The sequence below is a fragment of the Schistocerca nitens genome, chromosome 6 (assembly GCF_023898315.1).
Source record: "Schistocerca nitens isolate TAMUIC-IGC-003100 chromosome 6, iqSchNite1.1, whole genome shotgun sequence".
Taxonomy (NCBI): Eukaryota; Metazoa; Arthropoda; class Insecta; order Orthoptera; family Acrididae; genus Schistocerca; species Schistocerca nitens.
In genome coordinates, this window is record NC_064619.1 from 413912688 (window position 1) to 413937772 (window position 25085).

At 41.2% G+C, this 25085-nt stretch overlaps 1 protein-coding gene across 1 annotated transcript in view; it reads right to left on the reverse strand.

The window, feature by feature from the left end:
• The window catches only part of LOC126263682 (non-lysosomal glucosylceramidase), a 257286-nt gene that overhangs the window by 142425 nt on the left and 89776 nt on the right, over positions 1–25085 (reverse strand). The window contains exons 4-5 of the mRNA XM_049960807.1: positions 24525–24687; positions 10311–10431 (exon numbers count right to left, since the gene is read on the reverse strand). Of these exons, the coding sequence (XP_049816764.1) occupies positions 10311–10431; positions 24525–24687 (284 nt within the window). The remainder of the gene's footprint in view (positions 1–10310; positions 10432–24524; positions 24688–25085) is intronic.

Consider the following 25085-nt stretch of genomic DNA (forward strand, 5'->3'; position numbering starts at 1 on the left):
GCTGCTGTACGTATAAATAACAGATTAAATTCCCATCTCAGATCATATAGTTGCTGAAGAGTTCAAAGAAAACTGACCTACAGGTATTATGAAGGATACAAGGATTAGTGACCACAAGGTCCTTGTAGTGCAGGGTATGTACACAGACAAGGAAAAAAAAATTCCCAGATTTTTCCTGATATGCCAGTTAAAAAATATACTTTTTCCCAGGCAAGAATACACTTTTTCCATGCTAAGTGACAGTAGGTTTCCTATAGATTTTCCCTCGGAACTGTAAAACTTAATAATCCTTTGAATGGTTAACATTTTATACATTGGTGTACAACTTCCCAGCACTTTAGAGGAGGGGAGGGGGGGAGGGGGAAGAAACAGGGGGGAGAAGTTTTGGAAAGCCCTGTGATGTGAAGCAACATGTATACGCCGCATATTTTGGTATTACTAAAGAATAAATTCGAATTGCACCAAACACAGCACATTAGTTTCCTAAGTGTTGAAATCAAGATTGTGATGCCCTTTTGTAAGCCAATCATATCTCATGCCACATGATCTTGCCAGCCGATGACAGCAGATATTCAAAGCACAGGAGATGTGTTGTACTCAGCCAATAGCAAGATCACTGTTACATAGTGTGAACACATAAAGAGGAAAAGTTTGTGGTTTACATTAATATAGCTAGTGTAGCTACAAGAAAAACTAAGCTTTCATATATTTTATTGGTCTCTAAGATTAATAAGCTACAAGGGAAGCTAAGCTGTCACATGTAATATTGATCTTTTTTGCGTGTGTTATACTTTAAGATACACCATGCAAATGTGCCAGTAAATTTAAAATAATGACGTAAATGTGTGGTCTTCTGGGCTCAAAATTCTTCTAAGTGGCTGGTCCTCAAAGTGTTCAGTTGTACATGAGAGTCAAATGCTCTGTGATTTAAGAAATTCATTCCACTTTCTCACACGTAACATAATTCATCTTGTGTAAAAGGAAATTTACTTTGAAAGTAATGCTTTTCAAACCACCATTCGCAATAGTTTACCGGGACTGTTAGAAATAGGTTCATTTTAGCAGTTGCCAGAGAGTGTTGGAATACAGGCATTATTGCATGTGCGCAGCTGCCCTGATTAGGAAGCCCCCATGTTCGTATGTATAAAGCAGAGATCATACATTACACCATAAAAGAAACAGGACATCACAGGATACTCCAAGAGCATCGGAATTTCGTAAACCATACTAAAATGCATAATTTGGCTTGACCATAGGGCAGACCTAAGGGTGGCATCACATGTCTCATCATGAAAATTCTCTTACCCTTCTCAGTCTCCCATAAATCAAGACACTCTCTAGTAGTAAGAACCACCATCTGTGTTCTTATATGTGTGTACTTTCTGACAGAGCTCACAGCAATAAATACAGAGGAAATCAGTTTGTGCCTGGATACTACCACTCAGGACGACCCGGTCATATTGGCAGGAGACCTGAATTGCCGTGTGAACATCCCTCCAAGGAAAATGACACATGTCATGAACTACTTGGAGGAGGAAGGCTTTGCACTTGTCAATAACAAAGCAACCCACACTTATTTCTGTCAGAATGGTGGAAGCACAATTGATCTCATATTTGTGAACTCCAAACTTAAACCACTATAACAACGTATCATCCTGGAAGTGGAAAGGAAACACCTACCAGTGGAAACATTGGTAAAACTAGAGAACACAGTAAAAAAAAAGGCCGAAAAATACAGTCAAGTTAAACAGGAAGGCAGACATATCAGCACTGGGCAGTGTTGGCACAGTACAATAACAACATTGCTACAAGGAGAGAATCTCAATGAAGCAGCATCATGGATGGAAGGGCTCATCCTAAAGACAGCTCACACAGTAGACATACCAATAAAATATATGAAAGCTTAGTTTTTCTTGTAGCTACACTAGAATGTTATGAAGTCAGACAGAAAGCCATCAATGCCATGCATGAAGCCAGAAGAACTCAATCATGGGATGACTTGGGCTGCTATGGTGAGCTGAGGAGAGAGTACAGAACCAAGATTGAGGAAGTGCTAAGGGTATTCTATGAGGAAGAGGAAAAACGTCTAATAGAATCTGTGAGACAGAGACCGTACAAGGCTCTTCAGCCAAAGCAACCAAAATTCCCAGGCAACATCCCAATGAAAGTGTGGGAAAGACATTTAAGGTCAATCCTTCTGGTTGACGACACACGCCCCCTCAGCAAGAAGCCCCTACAGAGGAGACTGAATTTTTCAGAGAAGAAGAAATAATCCACACAGTTATAAGCATGAAGAACAATAAAGCATGTGGCCCAGACATCTATAACAAGCAACTGAAAAACCATGCTCTCTGTACTAGTGATTCCACTCACAGCGCTCTTCAATGAAGGCCTGAAACAAGGAATTGTACCGGATCAGTGGAAACATAGGTGATAATGCTGTACAAGGGAAAAGGTAACATGGCTGACCCAAATGCATACAGAGGCATTGCTCTACAGAACACCCTATTCGAGATCTTTACAACACTACTGTGCAAGCATCTTAGAGAGATCATCGATGAGAAACTCCCCGATTCACAGTTTGGTTTCAGATGTGGGCGATGAACAACACAAGCTGTACACAGTCTCCAAACCAATATAGAAATGGCCTTAACAAACCGAAGGGGAAAGCTTCATGCAATTTTATAGACTACACCAAGACATTCGACAAAATCAGTAGATCCATTCTAATGAAGAAATTGGAAACCGCCTTAAGTCCAAGACACTACCTGTTACCAATCATTAGAGATCTTCTCACTAACAACTGGGTGGAAATACATGATGGTATACATGAGTCCAGCCTGATACAGCAAACAGTTGGAGTGTTGCAAGGTGACCCACTGAGCCCCTTACTATTCATCTTAGCTATGGCAGACATCATTGAGACAATAAAACCCGCCAATCTAAATCTATTCATGTACGCATACGACATGGCATCAACCTCAGTTTCTGAGGATGATGTGCAGTAAACCTTCAACCAGTTAGTGTACTGGGCATGAAAAAACGACCCGAATGAAGAGAAGACAGTCTCCACAACCTTTGGAAGAGGAGGAAGTCAACAGGTAAACTCTCCCTGGAAACAGCCCTATGACTGTTTGAACTCACACTTGAACCTGTTTCAATTTACGGATTGGAAAACAAATGGATTCATCTGAAGAAGGCAGATCTCAAAAAAATAGAGAAGCTGAAGGCTACTTACTCAAAAAGGGTGCCATGTCACTCCAAACACATACTCTCGCGGCTTGTGTATGAATTGGAGAGAGAGCCCTTCTTCATAGAAGAGCTGCGACTGAAGCACTTACCACCAGTGATGACAGCCTACCAGGACTTACTGACAGAACTACATGAGAATAAACGCAAGATATGGAAGGATTTCTGTGTTACAGACGCCACGATAAACTGTGAATGGACACAGGGAGGAAATGAACTCCACAATGTAATGACAAGACACTCTGTGCATGTATTTTACCACAAACTGTGCAACACCCAGAATTTTCACAAGCCCAGCATGTGCTCTATATACGAGGGGCGTTCAGAAAGAAAGCTCCGATCGGTCGCGAAATGGAAACGACTATGAAAATCCAATAAAGCTTTGCACAGATGTGTTGGGTAGTGTCTCTAGTATAACCCCAGTTAGCATCACGTCGCTCTTCTCATTTCTGAGCTCGCAGTGAGTGCGTAAAGATGTCTAGAAAATAGTGTCTGCCGCCAAGTACGAGGGCCTGGTGAGAAATTTCGCCTGAAGCTATGCAGCTAACATTACATAACTGTCGTGCTGTTTCTTCTTCAAGACAATTCTCAGCCGCATTCTGCAGGGGCAATGAAGATGCTCCTGCATCGTTTTCAAATGGAAATGTGAGATTACCCACAATACAGTCCGCAATTGTCTCCCCCTGAGTTTCATCTCTGGTCACATGAACCGCTGTCTTTGAAGACAACATTTTGACACAGACAACGAGGTGTACGCCAGCGTGGAGAATTGGCGGAAAGCACTGGCGGCTGCCTTCTATGATGAGGCTATTGAAAAGTTGGTACAATGCTATGACAAAAGTCTAAGTCAGAACGGCGACTACGTAGAGAAGTAGCTGAAAGGTGTAGCTAATTGTTACAAGTAAAACATTTCTGATGTTCACTGTGGTTTCAATTTGGCAATCAATCGGAGCTTACTTTCTGAACAGGTCTCATATATGTGTGAGGTGCAGTGACCAGTGTGAGAGACATCACGTGTTAATCTGTAGGATGAGAACAGAATTGCTTGTGAAATTCTGTAGTGACTAAGAATAATAATAGTGAATAGAGAATAATTCCTGTACTTCACACTCTAAATGGCCAGTTTGGCTGCACTAAATCTATTACTGTAATTTGGTTTGAGGTGCACATTGGTTGGTGCAAATTCACAATGAAGTAGGTCCCACCTGATATTAACCTTTTAACTGTGGTTTTTGGGATGTAAATTTTCTTGGAGTACCAGTACTGTACAATAATGTTTGGTTCTTTATTATGGCATAATGCCATACATGGCAGAAAATGAAAAAAATGCACTTGAAATTCAGTTAACAATACTGTGGATTAAAACCCTTGGTTTCAAATAAATTGATTGCCTCAGCAGAAAAGATTAATAAAGACAAATTTCTTTAGCAAACTGACAAAACTAACTTCATTGTTCTGCAAGGCAATTAATGCTTGACTGCAAAAAACTTGGAAATAAAATAAAACCAGAAAACTTTAATTCACTTGATAGCTCCCAGCCACAGAAATCCATTTTGTTTTCATTTGACGTGGGAGCTGTAAACAAAGAGGAAACAGTGAAATCACGTAATGCAAACACAGGTCACGTGGAGACTACCTCCCCTCCCCACAACATGCGCATGCACGAATCTGGCAGCTAGGGTGCGTCAGAAAATCTTTTCTCATTAGCATCTGCCTGCTTGCTGCTACTGCCAATAAAGCTAACAGCTACACTTCCAAATAGTCAGAAGCAGGAGAAGGTACTGCTCATACACGAGTCAACTGCACATGTGCATGAGCAAACTGGCAACTGCTCAAACGAACCTAATGTAAACTGTTGTGACATCACGCTCCTAGAAAGTAGTTTATTCTTACAAAGTATTACATAGTCTTTGCCCTAAGACCTTTGATATAGTTTTGCTGTTTGCAGACACTTGTGTGTGCATGATGTTTTGTTGTTATATATGGCGCATTTCCTTTGCAACTAAAGTTTTATTTTTTTTCTCTCATTTATGTTTTATCACCGCAGTATTATTCTCCAATAGCAGGATACAGTAACATTCTTCACTACAGTATTAATTCTTACCTGTCAAAATATCAAAAATGTATTTGAAAATTAAAACAATGAAAAATTCCTGGAATCCCGAAAAATTCCTGGGTTTTTCCCTGTTTTTTCCCGAATGAAAAAATACCTGGTGTTTCCCTGATTTCCTGGTTGTCCCAGGTCGTATACACCCTGTAGTGAGATTGAATAGCATAACATCAAAATCCACCAAAACCAAACAAAAATATATCTATTTAATAAGACAGATAAACATTCGCTTAGGGCCTTGTTAAGAGACAGACTCTGTTCCTTCCAAACTAACTATATACTTATAGACCAGATGTGGCTTAAATTCACAGAAATACATTGGCCGGCATGAACAATGCAACACCCAATAAATGATGTATAATCATTTGAGTAATTATCTATTTAATCAAAATGAAGCACTTCAATCAGTTTTTTGAGACAGGGTATGTTACTGGCGTCACTTTGCAGGCAAACACTGAACTGTTAATTGTTTATTGAACTCCCCTTTGTTTTCCCCACACAATCTGCAAAACACACCACTGAATGTGAGCAAATTATGTTTTCCCACTCTTGTAGTGCTTATTGTTGTACCTGAATTGTTGCCCTTTCAATTGCACTTCTGTGTAATATCTTTCTGTGATTGTTGTAATCAACTTTCTGGACTAAATATGCCATTAAGCCCTGAACAAGCTGTGAAAGCTGTTGCTTCAGTGGAAGATGGCTGCAGCATGCATTATATTGCAGAAGTGTTGAGGACTACGCCACCCATAATATACAGAACTGTATGAAAGTACATGGAAACAGGAGGCTTTGCAAGGAGACCAGGAAGAGGCCCTAGAAATGCAACATCGGAGAGAGATAACTGCTTTTGACAACTTCAAGTTCTCTGCAACTGTCACACCACCACTACTACTGAAGCACAAAATCATCCACCATGTTTGAGGGGTCAATGTCAGTGAGAAAACCATTTACAGAAGACTGGAAGAAGCTAATCTTCAGTACAGAAGACCTGCTACAGGTCCAGAACTCATCAGAAAGCATTGCACAGTTCGACTACATTTCACAAGGGAACATTTTGACTGGACAGCCCAACAATGGGATCAAGTGTTGTTCACCGCTGAGTCACGATTTAGCCTCTAATTACCTAATGGAAGACAGAGGGTCTGGAAAATGCCAGGGGGAAGGTATTCCCTCTTCAGGGCACTTCTGTGATGATGTGGGCAGGAATCAATACACCTGTAAGGATGGATTTAGTCTTAGTGGAGCATGGGAGCCTTACCGCACATTGGCATGTGGGAGAAATCCTTCTGGAGCATGTTTTGACTTTTGCTCCATTTATTGATGATTTTTTTTACAATGCATGCCCACATCTTGTGAGAATTGTGCAAGAGTCCTTGGATGAAACAGGGATTCATGCTATGGGTTGGCCTGCTGAAAGTCGTGATTTGAATCCTATTGAACATGTTTGGAACCAGCTAAAGAGAAGAGCCCGTCAGAACTATCCACAGACCCTATAGAAAATATGGGATGCACTCCTGGGAGAATGGCATGTGATTCATCAATAGGACATTACTGCATTAATCAGGAGCATGCCTGAAAGGTTGAATGCCACCATTGGTGCAAGAGGTGGCAATATATGCTTTTGAAGATGTGAACAGAGGTCTCCGACATTGTACCCGAGGTCTGTGAAGTGTATAACATCAGAACAGACATGTGTTACCTTTTTGAGCTTATTCATAACTTTATTGACGTGTGCATCTCTCACTAAATTTGTTAAATTTGTTTAAAATTGTCTCTTGTTTCCCATTTTTGGACACTTACATGGGAGCATAGCACAATATTCCATTGTAAGATTGTGGATCAGTGTCATAAAAAGTGTCATAAATTTAAAATAAATTTCAGTTTTTGTAATAAACTGAAGTGTTGAATTTTTTGTGCCTGTTATGCTGTTCTGATGGCATGTAATAGATTCATACTTGCTAGGAGGGGTCACCAGTAGTGGGATCGACTTGTTGAAACCAAGTATACGATGATGTAGGTTAGGCTCCCAAGTGTTACACTCCGCAGCCACTCACCCTGGTATGGTTCAAATGGCTCTGAGCATTATGGGACTTAACTTCAGTCCCCTAGAACTTAGAACTACTTAAACCTAACTAACCTAAGGACATCACACACATCTATGCCTGAGGCAGGATTCGAACCTGCGACCATAGCAGTCGCGTGGTTCCAGACTGTATTTTGGAATTTTGTATGACACTCAACAGCATTAAAAAAAGCTGTGTATACTGTTGGGTGGTGTAATAAATAGGGTACAGGCATCCCTAGCAGCATGTTGTGGGTTTGAATTATATGAGGTGCATTAAATTTTTTTATTTTTAAATCTTTATTGAAATGACTCTCATCATCATTTTTTCAACTAATTGATTTAAACGTAATTTTTTATTTCTATTCCTTTGTATCACCATCACTTTAGGCACTCGAACTTTTTAATTTGTTTCATTTATTCTTGATATCATTCTTTTTCTGTTCAAAATTTCTGTGAATGAGTAATTAATTTTATATTTCCCTATGTGAGTATTCAATTATTTGAAAATTCCAATCTATCAGTCAAAAAACAAAAGACAAAATTTTTATTTACACTGACTGTGCAATGGTGTGAAAAATGTATTTTTGGTTACAAGACATGCGAAATTCCCCTCCCCCTTGTAAATGTCATACAAACATTTAACACACAGCCTAAATTCCAACTGCACTATGGACAAAATAATGCAGATGAAGATTAAAAATTAAGGTTTTATAAGTAAAACAAAATTCAAGCCAAATGACGAATAGATACAATAAATGCAATAACCTGGACAGGAAAAAAGACAGTAAAAGAAAATCAAAATTTACCAATAAAATTAATTTAAAACACGTGAACAAAGATTTCAAGTGGATAAAGAATATTAGGAAGAAAAATGAGATGAAGAAGGATTAAAATGATGTGACAAGAAAATGGGAATAAAAAATTACATTTAAATCAATTAGTTGAGTAAAACGAGCAAGATCATTTCAATAAAGATTTAACAATTAAAAAAATTGGTGCACCTGATGTGATTCGAATCAACAACCTCCTTGCATGGTGGCATCATGCTCATACCCTAGCAACCAATATGTGTAATACAACTTTTTTAATGCTACTAAGCGTCATATAAAATTCCAAACTTATTTCATCAATTACTCGCAAATGAAGGCCTGCTAAGTTGAATGGCTGCAGTGTGCGATACCTGGGGTCTTAACACACACAACTGTACAAATGGTTTCAAAAACCTGATCCAACCACTGGGGACCTCTCCTTATTAGTAAATGAATAAGAGCTGTAACAGCTCCCCCCAGGTATAAAAAATAAGTCAGGAAATGAAAAAGCATGCCAGATTCAAAAGAATGCAAAATGTCAAAGATTAGTGACATTTTACAGAAAATAAAGATTTAGCACAGGCCATCAATGCAAGATGCTTTAAATAATTCCCATGACAAAATACATCTCAACATCTGGCAGAAAATTCAAAGAGATACTGGCTGTGTAAAATACACCAGCAGCAACTCACAACACCACCACTGCATGACAGCAATGGTAATGGTAATGTGATCAATGACAATGTCACTACCACAGAGTTACTAAACACAGTTTTTTTTTAATTTCCTTAACTAAAAGTGGTGTGTAAAACAAATTAGTTGCAGGCAAGTTCCTGTTTTTTCCCCAATTACATTGCAGATTTACAATTTATTGTTGAAAATTCACATATACAATTGTATACTTCAACTAATTTATGGATACAGGATCAGGTTTATCAACAATGGAACAATAGCTCATGAATACACACACAATGAATCCTGGATATGACTGAATTCTTGTACAAGGATACATTTGATCCATCTTTTCCAAGACCTTTCTCATGTTACCAAGTGAGGGCACCAGTATGGTAACTATCTGAGCACGTATTATTCTTTCAGCGTTTAATGGGGTGGCCTTTCATGACTCAGGAAACAGTTCTATTATCCGAACTAACTTTAAAGTTAAAGTTTTGAGGAAGATTTCCTTAGGATTTCCACTTAACTGATAAAGTGTGAAGACAACATTAAATCTAGCTCTCACATGGAAAAAGGTGGTTGCAAACTTCATTACTACTGATGAAACTGAAGTGCCAACCGTCCCTTTCAGCAACAGCAAGATAGCATACAAAACTGGGTCCTGGTTGGTGGTAGCAGTTAGCCGAGTGAAATATTTTGCAAGAGCATGGTCAATGTCGACTTGGCTCATCAAAACACTTGCCTCCTTCAATGCAGCATTAAATGGGCCCTTTTGACTTTTCCCCGAATTGTGTCTGATGGCCTCCCTAGCATGTATTGGTTAATGAAACTATTAGTTGAGTTCAGGAGCTATTGCAAATATCCTTTTGTTCTCATTAATTAAGTACTGCCATTTTTCCTTTATCACATGAAATGCTGTAAGGTTTTGTACTTCAATCTTTGGACTTAGCTGCTTGTTCTTTGATTACAGAGCAGCTGCTTGTTCTTTGATTACAGAGCAGCGCTCTACAGCCCAAAATGGGACAGGATGTATTCAAAGGTGTCATGAATATGTTGGTATAAGTGCATCTTGTAGCAGTGTTTAAGTGTGTGGTCCATAAAGCATTTAGCAGGCATGAAGTTTCTGAAGACATGAGGCTCTCAATAACTTGACTGCAGGGGCAGAGGCAGGTAGAACAAAAGAGCATATTGTGTGTATTAAAGCCCCCAGAAAATCAGGAGCTGTGGACTAAGTTCAGTGGGTGCCCCTCTGTCTACAATACCATTAGACAAAAGATAACATAGTTACCCAATAAGTCAAGGGCACTAGTACAGTGACAGACAACAACCAAATTCCACTTTTACACAATGAAAGCAAAAATGCTTATCAACTAATGTATTAACAATAAGAAGAGGAACCAACCTGCTTTGTCTTCTTTGGTTCCAACACCATTCTTGAATGTAAAAGTGATGCTAACATGTTTGTCTTCTCCACTATTATTTTCTATAAGCCAAACAAATACCCCTCCTGGTAAAGAACTATCCTGCAAATGAGCAAGGGAGTACAAAAACTATAACAAAACACAACGGACATATTTTCTAATTCTAATACTTGCAAAATTTACAGTCTCTCAATATGGAGCTTTTACACACTTTATCACATTCAACATAACATGTATCATCTGCACAAAAAGAAATGTATGTGAAGGATAGATTGCTACAAACCATACAGAGGAAGTGTTGAGACCCAAAAAGAAATACACGTGAAGGACAGATTGCTACAAACAATGTAGAGAAAGCATTGAGTCACAACCAGAAACAATGGAAACTAATGTTAAAAAATATCAGCTTCTGCACAAGTGCTCCTTCCGAAGTAGAAACACACACACACACACACACACACACACACACACACACACACACACACAATTCAACTCACACACAAATGACTACTGTCTCTGTGCATTAAGGACCAACTGCAACTGCATCTGGCACAAGCAGCAATGTAGCTGTGGTTGGTAGTGGGGACAAGGAAGAGGTGTGGATTTGGGAGAGGGAGGGTTAGCAGGGTAGGGGTGGAGGGAGAACCTAGTGCTGCCCCCTGCCGAGGGTGTAGGGATATGGTGCGGACAGGATAGAGCTAACTACTAGGGAGGCTGTGTGTGTGTGTGTGTGTGTGTGTGTGTGTGTGTGTGTGGAGGAAGGGGTAATGTGGAAAGGGGGGAGGGGAGGAAAGAGGATGGAGAGAAGTGGAGAAGAGGAAACAACTATGTAAGGGCAATGGCGCAATAGGAGGTGTGTGAGTACTCAGGTGGGAGAAGGGAAGGGAATAGGCAGGCAGGCAATAGAGAGAACTGCCACCCGAGCAATTCAGAAAGGCTGGTGTTGGTGGGAAGAATACAAGCGACACAGGCTGTGTAGTAATTTAAGCGATGCACATCATACTGGGCAGCATGTTAGGCAACAGGGAGGTCCAGCTGTCTCCTGGTCACAGTTTGGCAATGGCCATTCATACAGATAGTTTGTTAATTGTCAAGTCCACAGGTGCCCCTGACTTTTGACGGGGTAGGAGATGGCACTGCCAAGAATGGAGTATGTGAGAGTGAGAGGATGTATGAGACAGGGTCTTGCATCTTGATCTATTGCAAGGATATGAGCACAGACAGAAGAGGTTGGGAGCAGGTACAGACAAAATATTGCGTCAGCTCGGCTTGGGGAAGGTGGGGGGAGAGGGGGGGGGGGGGGGGAAGCTGCAGAATACCACTGTGGGAGGCATGAGGAGGAATTTCTCATTTCAGAACAAAGCTGTTACAGCACTGCGCGGTACTGAGTCACAGGAGGAGTGCTCTTGTGTAGCCAGACAGTGGATATGTGGGGTATATTAGATGTGGTAGGTGACTGGTGAGATTAGCATGCACACCACCACCTCAAAAACCTGTCCAATCTCTTCATTTCATACTCCTGCCTAGAACTATCACTATTCATTGTCCAGTGTTTCACCTGTCTTGCATGCATTTGAAAAATTCTGCCATCTTAAGTGTGGGGTGCTGTCTGTCCATCTGATGCTCCCTGGTAGCTGTTTCAGTGACTTCACACTTACAGTAGCCTGGGAAGGGAGGAAGGGGGGGCTTCTCCACAGAATGTGCTTCAGAACAGAATTATCTGATAGTCTTGGATGCCACATGCGGTCGCGATCAAGTTCTCTTCGTGTCGCGCGTGCAGTAGTGGACTCAACATACTATTTCGTGTCTTTCTTAGTACCTATGGTCACCTAAACATTTGTTCAGTTCTCTAGTCATGCTTCTCACCTTTCAGTGTTCATGTTGTTGTTGGTGGCTGGCAATTCATATGCAGCTGGCAGAGTGCTTTTATAGAGAGAATAAAAGTGTTGTATGTTGCTTGTCTTGTCGGACATTTGGGAATTGAGTAAAGTTCCACGGGGAGTGGTTCAAATGTCACATTTGAACAGGGATTAGATACACATGTGTTGTGTGTGCACTGGTAGTCCACCGGTCAGAATTCTTCCTGTCGTCAGCACCCACAAGCTGCTGTCAGAGGCAGTTCATAGGGAGTGTCAATGGCATATGTGCTCCTCCTTTCTTGACATCGTACTTTCAGAATATCATTAGTATAGTCCACTGCAAGTAGTTCCACTGTGATATGTATTCGGTAATGAGGCACACATGTGTTATGTGTGTCTGCTAGTTTAACCATGTGAAAGATAGTGGTGTATAATTTGGCTGTCTTGTGTGTGTTAAGACCATGTAGCTACAGTTTGAAATCCGGATGATTCAATGTCTTAGTGATACGGCACGAGTTTTGTTTAATGCCAAGGAAATAGTCTGCATGTTTCTGAGAGGAAGACTGTGACATATCCGGTGTATGTATGGTGTGCAATACCAGTCATCAAAATTGAGACCGGAGGTACCACTGTTCATTACAAGTCCACTTGGTACCGTGATCTGTGGACACGTTTGTGAGAGCTGTCTCAGACACAGTATTTGTGTTATATTTGTCTGGTTGTGTGATCTCTGTTCAAACAATTCCCAAACATTCATAATTTCGTGCCAATGATGTGTTGGAGTGAAATGCAGTTGGTATCCCTCCACAAGTCTCTGTTTAATGCATAACTGACAGAAGTTTCAGTGTTTATGTCTCTTAGTTATTGTTCAGTGCTGTATTGAACAGAATGTTTTGTCACACAGTTTGTGAATTACGAGATGGCAGAGTTAGAGGAACAATGTATCTGATATTAAATTTTGTGTGAAACTCAAGAAAACCTTTACAGACACACACCAACTGATGCAGGAAGCCTACGCTGATGAATACTTATGGCGTACTCGGTGTTTGAATTGTTCACACTGTTTAAAAATGGCGCCAGATGAAATTAACGATGACTCTCGTTCAGGACACTCTTCGATGTCTACTGACGGCGCTCATGTCAGAAACGTTAAACAAATTGTGCACACCAATTGAAGACTGACTGACTGAGAGATTGCTAAAGTATGTAACATTTCAATTGAAACATCTCATGAAATCCTGACAGAGCATCTTAGAATGCATCATGTCACTGCAAAGTTCGTCCCACGGCTCGTGAGTAAAGCCCAGAAAGACCTTTGCCTCACAATCTGTGAAGAGCTTTTGGATCATGCAAATGAGAACAAGATGTTCCTTAAGAGACTCTTAACTGGTGATGAGGTGTGGGTCTACCATTATGATGTTGAGACAAAGGTTCACTCTTCACAATGGGTTATGAAAGGTTCTCCAAGACCAAAATAAGCTCATCAGGTAAGGACAAATGTCAAAGCCATGCTAGTTTTCTTTGACTTTGAAGGATTAGTTCATCATGAATTCGTGCCAGAGGGATAAACTGTTAATTGATGCTACTATCGGGATGTGTTGTAATGCCTGCAAGAAAACGTGAGAAGGAAATGGCCTGAAATGTAGCGAAACAATTCATGGCTCTTGCATCAGATAACACACCCATACATTCATCCCTGTTGGTCCATGACTGTTGCACAAAAAATGAACTCAATGTGCTGCCTCATCCTCCATACTCTCCAGACCTGGTCTCTGTGGACTTTTTTTACTTCCAAAGTTCAAAACTCCATTGAAAAGACGAAGATTTCCAACAACAGACGAGATGAAAGAAAATTCGCAGATGGCGCTTCATGTGGTCCAGCAAGAGCACAGTAACAGGTAAGCACAGAAAAATTTTGTGGATATGTTTAATGGTGTCACCGTTGTGTTTCTGTTGTAATTTGGGGGGGAGGGAGGGGGGACAGACTTGTCTTTGATAGATGTGTAGTCTCAGAATTGTAACGGTGCATTCTGAGTGCCTTGTGGCTCACTGTATGAACATGTTTTATGTTTGCCCATATTATGGTCATCTCCACAGTTATTTAGTTGACCTTGTGTAGTAATAAAGGAAAAATGGACATGCATTTGTTGTCAGCATTGTCCACTTCTCTCAGTGGTGGACTTTAGATATCTCTTCTAAAGTCCTATGCCAAGAATGATTCTCACTTGGTGGAAATTGAGTTGTGTAGTATACGTTATGGCTCATGCCTGTAAGAGCAGTCATAGTTTGTTATAAGGGGCTATTTACATAGTTCTAAATGGCGCCAAGCTAATTAAGAAACTCACTGAATTCCCTAGTTTGATTACCCTACAGTGTGTCTTACAATGGCCACTACTTGCTTGATATGCATGCTAATTTGGATTATTAACTAGGCATTTAGAGAAACATCAGCTATGATACTATTTGGTGTGGAATGTTTGTTTGTATCCACTCAGTGTTTTCTTTTTCTAATGTTAAAAATTTACTGTGAGCATATTTTCATTAATGCATTTCTTGTTTACCTTCATAGCATTGCATTTGGGAATGCGCAATTATAAACATGAAGCAGCCAGAACTTGTAAAGATTTATGGTAACGCTTAAGTACTGTTTTGCACTATGGCTCTGTGTTTTTAAGTATCATAAGACAGTAGTGTTGTTCCTTGTAGTGTGACCCACTCACTTATTCAGTTCTCTGTCACAGAGCAAGAATGTTCAGCCTTCCCTGCATCCTGCTCTTACGGCAGCTGATGGGGTATGCGACATTGCAGCCACAGCCACCCATGCCACTTCCAGCATCTGGGTCACTAAAAAGACAATGGGCACCACATCCAGCAACTTGTTGATGCACTTTTAGAAAAAAGGAAAATAAAAGAAATTGAAATAAAAATTTGTGTCAGCCCTAAACATCCTCATTCGTGAACAGCCAGCTCTCCACTCCCCTGTCCAGCACACACTGCACATTTCATCGACCACCACTGAAAGAGCCATCAAACCTCCCCTGTATCCCCCGATAGCTGACAAACACTGAGCTGCATACCGACTACATTTACCATACACTCAGAAACTCCCTCCTGTCACTCCACAGAAACCACAACCTAAATAAACCCAAAACACGATCAAGAATCTGCACTCAAAACGTTTTTTGCACAGAAATATCAGTTCTTTCCAAAGGCCTACCTTTTACCCCACTCCCAAATTCAATCATTCTCTCCTTCTTCCAGTCCCTACAATGGAAACACTATTTTCCACTAACCATAACAATCACACTCAATCCAAAACCAATACTGAGCCATACCTGACTCAGTTTACTCCTCCATCCAACTGTGATCCACCCCTACTGCCATAAATCATCCCCTGTTAACTTCCTAGAATTTCTGTATCTCAAACCTTATTTCCAAATCCTTAAACATGGAAACCAACCTAACATCCACATAAAGAACCACAATCCAGCAACTAAAATTGGACCCCGACATTATAATCCTGCTTGCTGACAAAGCCTGCACCAATGTGGTTACGAATCAAGGCATTACCTCATGTAGGGTCTCCACCACCTATCAGATAGGTTCACCTACAAGCCCTACAACAGTGACCTCATTTTAGATATTCAGCAAGATCTACAGTCCCTTTGCAAATACTCAAGTACATCCCACAACCTCTTCCCTAAGTCTATCTGTCTTGTCACCCACACCACTGCCTGGAGTTCTACCTTCTACATGCTTCCTAAAATTCATAAAGCTAACCACCACGACCACCCCATTATGACTGCTAATTGTGCTCCCACAGAAAGTGTCTCTGACCTTGCGGACCAACACCTTTAGCCTATTACCACAACCTACTTTCCCATACAAAAGACTTCAACCATTTCCTCCACCCACTTTCACTGTTGGTGTTCCAATGCCACCCAGCACAATGCTCACCACTGTCGATATCACCTCCCTCTACACAAACACCCCCGATGCCCAGGACCTTGCTGCTATTTTTCTGACATCTGACTGAATCCAAACCCACAATCTCCTTCCTGGTCACAATTACCTTTCCCACAATTACTTCTCCTTTGAGGGTATCACCTACAAACAAGCCCATCCAGAATGAGATTTTCACTCTGCAGCGGAGTGTGCGCTGATATGAAACTTCCTGACAGATTAAAACTGTATGCCCGACCGAGACTCGGAACTCGGGACCTTTGCCTTTCGCAGGCAAGTGATCTACCATCTGAGCTACCGAAGGCAAATGTCCCGAGTTCGAGTCTCGGTCGGGCACACAGTTTTAATCTGCCAGGAAGTTTCAAACAAGCCCATGCTACAAAATTGGTGCCATCCTATTATAATCTATTCTTGGACCATCTACAGGAATCTTTAGTAACCACCCAGTATCCCAAACCCCTTACCTGGTTCACATTCACTGATGACATGATCTGGACAGAGTGTGAGGACACCAGATACACATTCCTCCAAAACCTCAACACATTCTCCTCCATTTGCTACAACTGTTGCTCCTCAGTTCAACAAGTCACCTTCCTCGATATTGACTTCAACCTCAAGGATGGTTACATCAGTACCTCAATCCATATCAAACCTATCAACCACCACCAGTATCTCCTCTCTGACAGCTTCCACCCATTCTAAACCAAGAGAGATCTTACATACAGCCTAGCCATGGTCATAGCATCTGTAGTGATGAACAGCCCCTCTTTAAATACACCTAGAGTCTCATTGGGTCCTTCAGAGACCGAAATTACCCTCCCACCTTGTCCAGAAACAGATCTCACAAGTCTTGTCTCACCAGTCACCTACCATACCCACTATCCAGCTACAAATAATCACTCCTAATCATGTCTCAGGACAATCCAGGACTGGAACAAATGAATCACATTCTCTGCCAGGGTTTCAATTACATTCCATCCTGTCCAGCAATTACAAATACTCTCCCCATCCCACTCATTGTGGAATTCCTAGTATTCTGCTGCCCACAAAACCTACGCAATATCCTTGTCTGTCCCTTCACCCAACCACTTGTCTCATGGCTCATATCCTTGTTACTGACCTAGATGCAAAACTAGAAAGTTTGCTCAAGGTCACTGCTTATGTCTCACCCTACTCCACCCCTTGCCCTGCAATGTTGCCACGTTAGGCACTGGCTTGTCTGCAATCCCAATTTCCTACTTCCACGAGTTTGGTTAGGCTTTGTTCCATGAACTCATTCTACTTTACATGCAATTATGAGTGATAAAGCCTAGCTACAACACAAAATTGAGTATGAGGCCTCAAAAATAAATATTTTTCTCCTTCTAAATGACCTAGATTTTAATTCCAAGAAACTTGATGGTAGACACAAATTTTTTATGGAACAAATGGATAATGCACCCTTAAAGAGTTACATTTTGGAGCACTACACTTTTATTGCATATTGAAGATAACAGGCCGATAATGTATAGGGACAAAATCTAGGTTTCACAAAACCATCTGAACAAATGTATTTGATATTAAAGTACAAAGGGCATTCAAAAAGTTTTGCACAGTCGTCTCTAATTTTTTAGTTTTTGCAGGAGGAGAATGAAAGTTTTTGTGATCATACTTGGGAAGGAGACGAAGGACATGAAAGGGAAGCAGTGGTTGGGAAGGGAGTGAGACAGGGTTGTAGGCTAACCCCGATGTTATTCAATCTGCATACTGACCAAGCAGTAAAAGAAGCAAAAGAAAAATTTGGAGTAGGAATTAAAATCCATGGAGTAGAAATTGAAACTTTGAGGTTTTCCAATGACATTGTAATTCTGTCAGAGACGGCAAAGGACCTGGAAGAGCAGCTGTACGGAATGGACAGTGTCTTGAAAGGAGGATATAAGATGAACATCAACAAAAGCAAAATGAGGATAATGGAATGTAGTCGAATTAATTCGGGTGATGCTGAAGGAATTAGATTAGGAAATGAGAATTTAAAGTAGTAAATGAGTTTTGCTATTTGGGGAGCAAAGTAACTGATGATGGTCGAAGTAGAGAGGATACAAAATGTAGCCTGGCAAAGGCAAGGAAAGCGTTTCTGAAGAAGAGAAATTTGTTAACATCGAGTATAGATTTAAGTGTCAGAAAGTCGTTTCTGAAAGTATTTGTATGGAGTGTAGCCATGCATGGAAGTGAAATGTGGACGATAAACAGTTTAGACAAGAAGAGAATAGAAGCTTTCGAACTGTGGCGCTACAGAAGAATGCTGAAGATTAGATGGGTAGATCACACAACTAATGAGGAGGTATTGAATAGAATTGGGGAGAAGAGAAATTTGTGGCACAACTTGACTAGAAGAAGGGATCAGTTGGTAGGACATATTCTGAGGCATCAAGGGATCAGCAATTTAGTATTGGAGGGCAGCATGGGGGGTAAAAATCATAGAGGGAGACCAAGAGATGAATACACTAAATAGATTCAGAAGGATGTAGGTTGCAGTAGGTATTGGGAGATGAAGAAGCTTGCGCAGGATAGAGTAGCATGGAGAGCTGCATCAAACCAGTCTCTGGACTGAAGACCCCAACAACAACAACAACTTGGAACATTTAGCTATACATTGAGCCTACTCAATGTAGCCTCCATCAGCTGTGATGCATCTGGCCCAACATTCTTTCCATGATGTAAATGCACTATGGTAAAATTCTGGGGATTGACTTTTACACCATTGCTTGACAGAGGAAATAAGGTCTTTCTCACAGTCAAATGTTTTACCACGCAGGTGGGCCTTTAGACGACCAAAGACGTAAAAATCAAATGGAGCTAAGTCCGGACTGTAGGGAGGGTGAGGAACAATTTTCCACCCATTTTCCTCATTTTCTCCTGCATCATAAGGGCTGTATGGGGTTTGGCATTGTCATGGTTTAATCTGATGAGCTGACCCTGAAGCTGTGGTCTGTGGGTTTTGATGGCACACTGCAGCTTATCCAATGACAAACAGCAATGCTTCCAGTTAATTGTGGAGCTAGGTTCCAAAAAGTCAATGAAAATGACACCACACTGGTCACAGAAAGAGGCCATCACCTTTCGGCCTGCAGTTCTTGAAAGTCTTGGTTTCTTCTTCCGAGGGGAACCCGGATGACGCCACTCCATGGTTTGGGTCTTGTTCTCAGGTTCGGACAAAAACAACCATGTTTCATCCTGGGTAATGACGCCATCAAAACACTGTTCCCACTCTTCAGTAAAGGTCATTATGAGACCCTTACACACATTCTTCCTCATCGTTTTCATTTCTCTCGTCATAATCTAGGCACCCAATGTGCACAGATTTTTCTGTATCCTAGTGACTATACCAGTGATACCACACTACCCAATGACAAATGAGTAATTTCAGCAAGCTGTTGCATCGTTACACATCTGTCATTTTGGATGATTTGCTCAATGGTCTCCTTATTCACATCACTCACAGCTGTTGATGGTCTACTGCATCATCGATTGTGCAGCAGAGAGAAATCACCTTCTTTAAACCTCTGCAACCACCGCTGGATACTACTGCGATCCACTGTGTCCTCCACATAAACAGAGAGCAACTTCCTGTGAATCCATGTGGCAGAGTCATCACCGACCATTTTTGCAACGTGACACCTACTTCACGGTCCATTATGGCTCAACTGTACATAAAAGAAAATACTTTTATATACCAACTTAAAGCTAAATGTTCCAAGTATGTTTACAAAAAATTTCATTCTCCTCCTGAAAAAAAAGAAAAAAGAAAAAAAAATCCTACAGGCACATTTGTATGATGAATTTTAGTGTTTTCAATGATGAGTGTACTGATGAAGAGCCTGTAAGATCCGCAAATCTAATCCCTTTGGACAGTAGGGAATATCCTCAGTCATATTAAGGTGGGCTGTCAGAACAATAATGCTGGCGGGGTGGGGGGTTATGCAAGTCTTCACACACTGAGTGTTCCACAAGTAAATCTCATTCATACACGACATACAGTAATGCTGTGTAAATGTTACCAAATTAATTTTATTATTTCTTTAAAAAGTTTCTCGCTAGAAGTTTTTCAGTGTAGAGGTGAAAATTTCACACCTGTTACAGTAATTTATTTTTTATCTCATAATACAGGGTGTCCCACTCAAACCTCCCTGATTTCAAGGACGCAGGAGAGAAAAACCACAGTAGATACGACAATGAAAAATACACCACATTGTAGAGCATCTCAAAGAATTTATATTCCTGTATCAGAAGTGCCAAGTATCATCGGCAGAGTGCAGCATGGTCACATGGAGTGAAAATGGCGACGCCACAGCAGCATGTGCAAGCAGTAGTGTGGTTTGCAGAAACAAAATCGCCGATTACTGTGCAAAGAAATTATCGTCGTGTGTACGATTGTGATCCACCTGATGTGAAAACAATTAAGGAATGGTATAGGAAGTTTCTGGCAACAGGAAGTGTTCTGAAACATTCTGGCAGTGTACGTTATGGAGTTTCAGAAGAGACAGTGGAGGACATCAGACAAATGTTTCTCAGAAGCTCACATAAGTCAATTCATCAAACATCTAGGCAACTTGATGCACCTCAATCAAGACTGCATTGTGTAGTTCACCAGTGTCTTCAAATGTGTGCTTACAAAGTGCAAATTTTGCAACATCTGACACTGAACGACAAACCACGCTGACAATTTGCTGCGGATATGCTGCAGTGTATTGATAGGGATGTAATGCACAACAGGATTGTTGGACCGTTCTCCTCTGTGGAACAAACAGTGAATGGGTCAGTGTATCTGGACATTTTGGAGCAGTTGTGTACCCTCAGATACAAGACTTGCAACCCAACATCATTTTTCAACAAGATGGAGCTCTGCCGCATTGGTCAATGGCTGTTCGCTAGTTCCTGTATAGGAAATTTCCCAATCATTGGATCGGATGCGAAGGACCCATTGCCTGACCACCATGTTCACCCGACATTATGCCGCTTGATTTCTTCATGTGGGGATCTGTGAAGGCATGCGTATATGCGACCAAAGTGGACAATATTCCTATGTTGCGACATCTTATCACTAATGTGATTGCAACAATAACAGAGGAAATGTTACTAAGAACTTGGCAAGAAACTGAATATCGACTCGATATTTTTCATGCTCCAAATGGTTCACTTGTAGAGTGGTGCATTTTTCATTGTCTTACCTACTGTGTTCTTCTTCCCCACCCCCCCACCCCCTCCCCCCACCCCTCCCCCGAGTCTTCGAAATCAGGGAGGTCATTTAAGTTTTCATGATAAAATATGTATCACATGCATCTATAAACTTTGAAACTGTACATAAATTTTTTTCAGTTGAAATGAATTAATATGCTAGCTGTGAATTTCTTGATATCAGCTCTTTTAGATACACATTTACTACACAATAGTGACATACTAAATTTGACCTGCCAGGGCAGCCAAGAGCGCAAATGCGCTGCTTCCTGGACTCGGGTAGGTGCGCCGGCCCCGGATCGAATCCACCCGGCAGATTAACGACAAGGGCTGGTATACTGGCCAGCCTGGATATGGTATTTAGGCGGTTTTCCACATCCCGCTAGGTGAATAATGGGCTAGTCCCTCAGTTCCACCGCAGTTACATGAATTGCAGTCATTTTAAAATATTCACAGCACTATTCCATAGCTTACAGTACACACAGACAGCTGGGGTAAGCTAATTCTGTCCCAGGGGGTTTGGGGTGACGGCAGGAAGGGCACCTGGCCACCATCTGAAACCAACACTGCCAAATCAATAGCAATATGGCCGACCCCGCATGGCACTGGACAAAGGCCCCAAGAAAGAAAGAAAAAAAAAAGTGTATATTAAAATTTCTGCTGGACCGGGACTCAAAACCCACATTTCCCTTTTATCACGAGCAGTTGCCTTGATCGCTTCGGCTATCCATGCGTGCTTCTTGGACTGATGCAAACTTATGCATGTCACATTGTATACATTCTTAACATCCATATATCTTAGCCCACTAAATTAATCACCTCATGCTTGCAATATTACTTGGATTCCTGCAACAGGGAGAATGAGATGAGGAATCAAGTCCTATGTTGCCATCACCGAATGCCCACCTAGGCTTGTAATACTTACGTGCATGTCTGAAGAAACAGAAATCGATCTTCAATGGAAAGTTCAGGATGGAATACTATTGTTAATCCATCTTGAACTTTCCACTGTTTAAAAAAGAATACAGATACTTCCTTCAATTTAAAAATCTTCACCTTCTCCTCCCCTTTCAGTACTGATGGAAAAAGTAAATCCTATAGTCAATGATATTACTTAATAAATTAAGCACACAGTATTGATGTAACAAATGTCTAAGACACATAATTTCTATACACTGATTCTGCATACCTGTATAAACCAAGTCACCTGTACAATGGAATAGTTATGCTGTATGATGAGAATTAAAGGTGCAGCCCATCTCTATGTATATGATCTCCAGACTTTTTTGTTATCCCCTACAATTTAATATTACAAACAAATGTATTTTGTGTGCAACAAATTTGAATTATCTGCTAGATATTTTATTACTGTCTACAGTATTTGACTCCAGTGGCAAATCTAGGATGAAATGTAATGACACTACCTTCACAGACTGTAACTATCCTCCCAAACTTGTACAAAAACAATTCTCCTGTGCCATGTCATTCCAGTCTCCCACCACCTCCCAAAGTCCCACCGTACGGCCACAGAGGAGCATTCCCCTTGTAACTCAGTACCGCCCAGGACTGGAGCAACTGAATTACATTCTCCACCAGGGTTTTGACTACCTCTCATCGTGTCCTGAAATGAGAAATGTCCTGCTCACTATCCTTCCCATGCTTCCCACAATGGTATTCTGCCGTCCACCGAACCTACACAATATACTCGTCCATCCTTACACAACCTCTATTCCCAACCCCTCACCTCATGGCTCATACCCCTGTAATAGACCTGGATGCAAGATCTGTCCCGTATCTCCTATCACCACCACCACCACCACCACCACCACCACCACCACCACCACCTACTCCAGTCTGGTCACTAACATCACCTATCCCAACAAAGGCAGGGCTACCTGTGAAACCAGTCACGTCATCCACAAGCTGAGCTGCAACAACTGTGCTGCATTCTATGTGGGCATGACAGCCAACAAGCTGTCTGTCTGCATGAATAGCCACTGACATACTGTGGCCAAGAAACAAGTGGACCACCCTGTTGCTGAACACAGTGCCAAACATGACATCCTTCATTTCAATGACTGCTTCACAACCTGTGCCATATGGATCCTGTCCACCAACATCAGCTATTCTGAATTGTGCAGGTGGGAACTTTCCCTGCAATACATCCTACATTCCCATAACCCTCCTGGCCTCAACCTTCGTTAGTCACTGTCTTCATCCATCCAGCCCCTTCCATGTTCCCATTCCAGCACTACAAAACCGTCATTCCACCATCGCACCCAGTCTTTTTACTTCTCTCCTTTTCAGATACTCCCCCCCCCCCTTTCCCCTTCCCACCTCTTCCCCGCCCTCCATCTAACCTGCAGCATTTCACTGTCTGTCACCCCCACCATACTATCCCTCCCCCTCCCTGCCCCAGCCTCCTCGTTAGCCCCCCCCCCCCTCCCCCCACAGTCACCACTCCCATCATGCACTGGTGCTGCTACTCAGTGTGGGTTCAGCTGCCTGAGACTGCAGTCATGTGGGTGGGTTGTGTTTGCATGAGTGAGCATATGTGCGTGTGCATATGTGTCCTCTATTGTTGATGAAGGCCTTAACGGCCAAAAGCTTTATTTGTGACAGTCTTTTGTTGAGCCCATCTGCGACTTGGCATCTCCGCTATAAGGTGAGTGGCAGCTTTCCTTTTCATAACATTGTTGTATTTGACTCCAGTGTCATTCATAAAAAATGTGACATGCACTAACTACTTTTTCAGGTAAATGAAACCTATCACTGACACCTGGCTGCATCTAGATGAAACACACATTGTGAAAAAAATCAACCACATCCACTAGATGACAAAGGTACACAAAATCCTGGAACATACAGTAGATGTTAATTAAAATGTAATTGACACAGATGACTATTTTATATTGTTTGATGTCATAAAAATGCAAAGATCTCTAAAAATAAATACAATAGGAAAAAAGGAAAAAAAAACTTATTCTCTTACATTATTAGGTATTGCAGAACATTTCATCAACATCTGAGAAAGCGTAGTGACAATTACATCTGAAATCTCACACATATGCAATGAACTTTCCTGAAATTTTTCACAGGTGCTAACTCAGAGTTTATAATGGGGAAAGACTTACCCTATGAAGCAATACCAATACATACCTTGTAATTGTGTGGTATTACTGGTGAAATCTGTCTACAAATTACACGTATTTTCTGCTCCGGTATGTCAAAAACTGTCCATGCCCGAGGATAAAGGCCACAATATTCAGCATTACTGCCTTCAAATTCCCAGTCCCAAGTTCCCAAGCATCCATTTGGTTTCCTGTTGGCAATCACAAACAATAAAAGCCAGTAATTAAATAAGAATGCAAATGTAACTGAATGACTTTCATGATATTTGCAACAGTTTCCTAACTAGTAATTTTAAAAATTGGTGTTTTAAGTACCATACACAACTCTCTCAAAATACTGTTACTGCTATTGCTGCTTGTACCATCACCAAAATAAGTCACTCTTAGCCACTACCACAACAAAGTTGCTTTTGTTTGGTATCAATCTTAAGATTTTGTTATAATGTAATGATGCATTAGCAGAGGTCTCCCCTGTCTTCAGCCCATAACTGATACACAAATGAACCACATTTAAAAGTAAGTATTCCAGAGAGTAATGAATTATACACATGAAAAAGGGTAAAATAACATTCACTGCTGCACAGCAGAA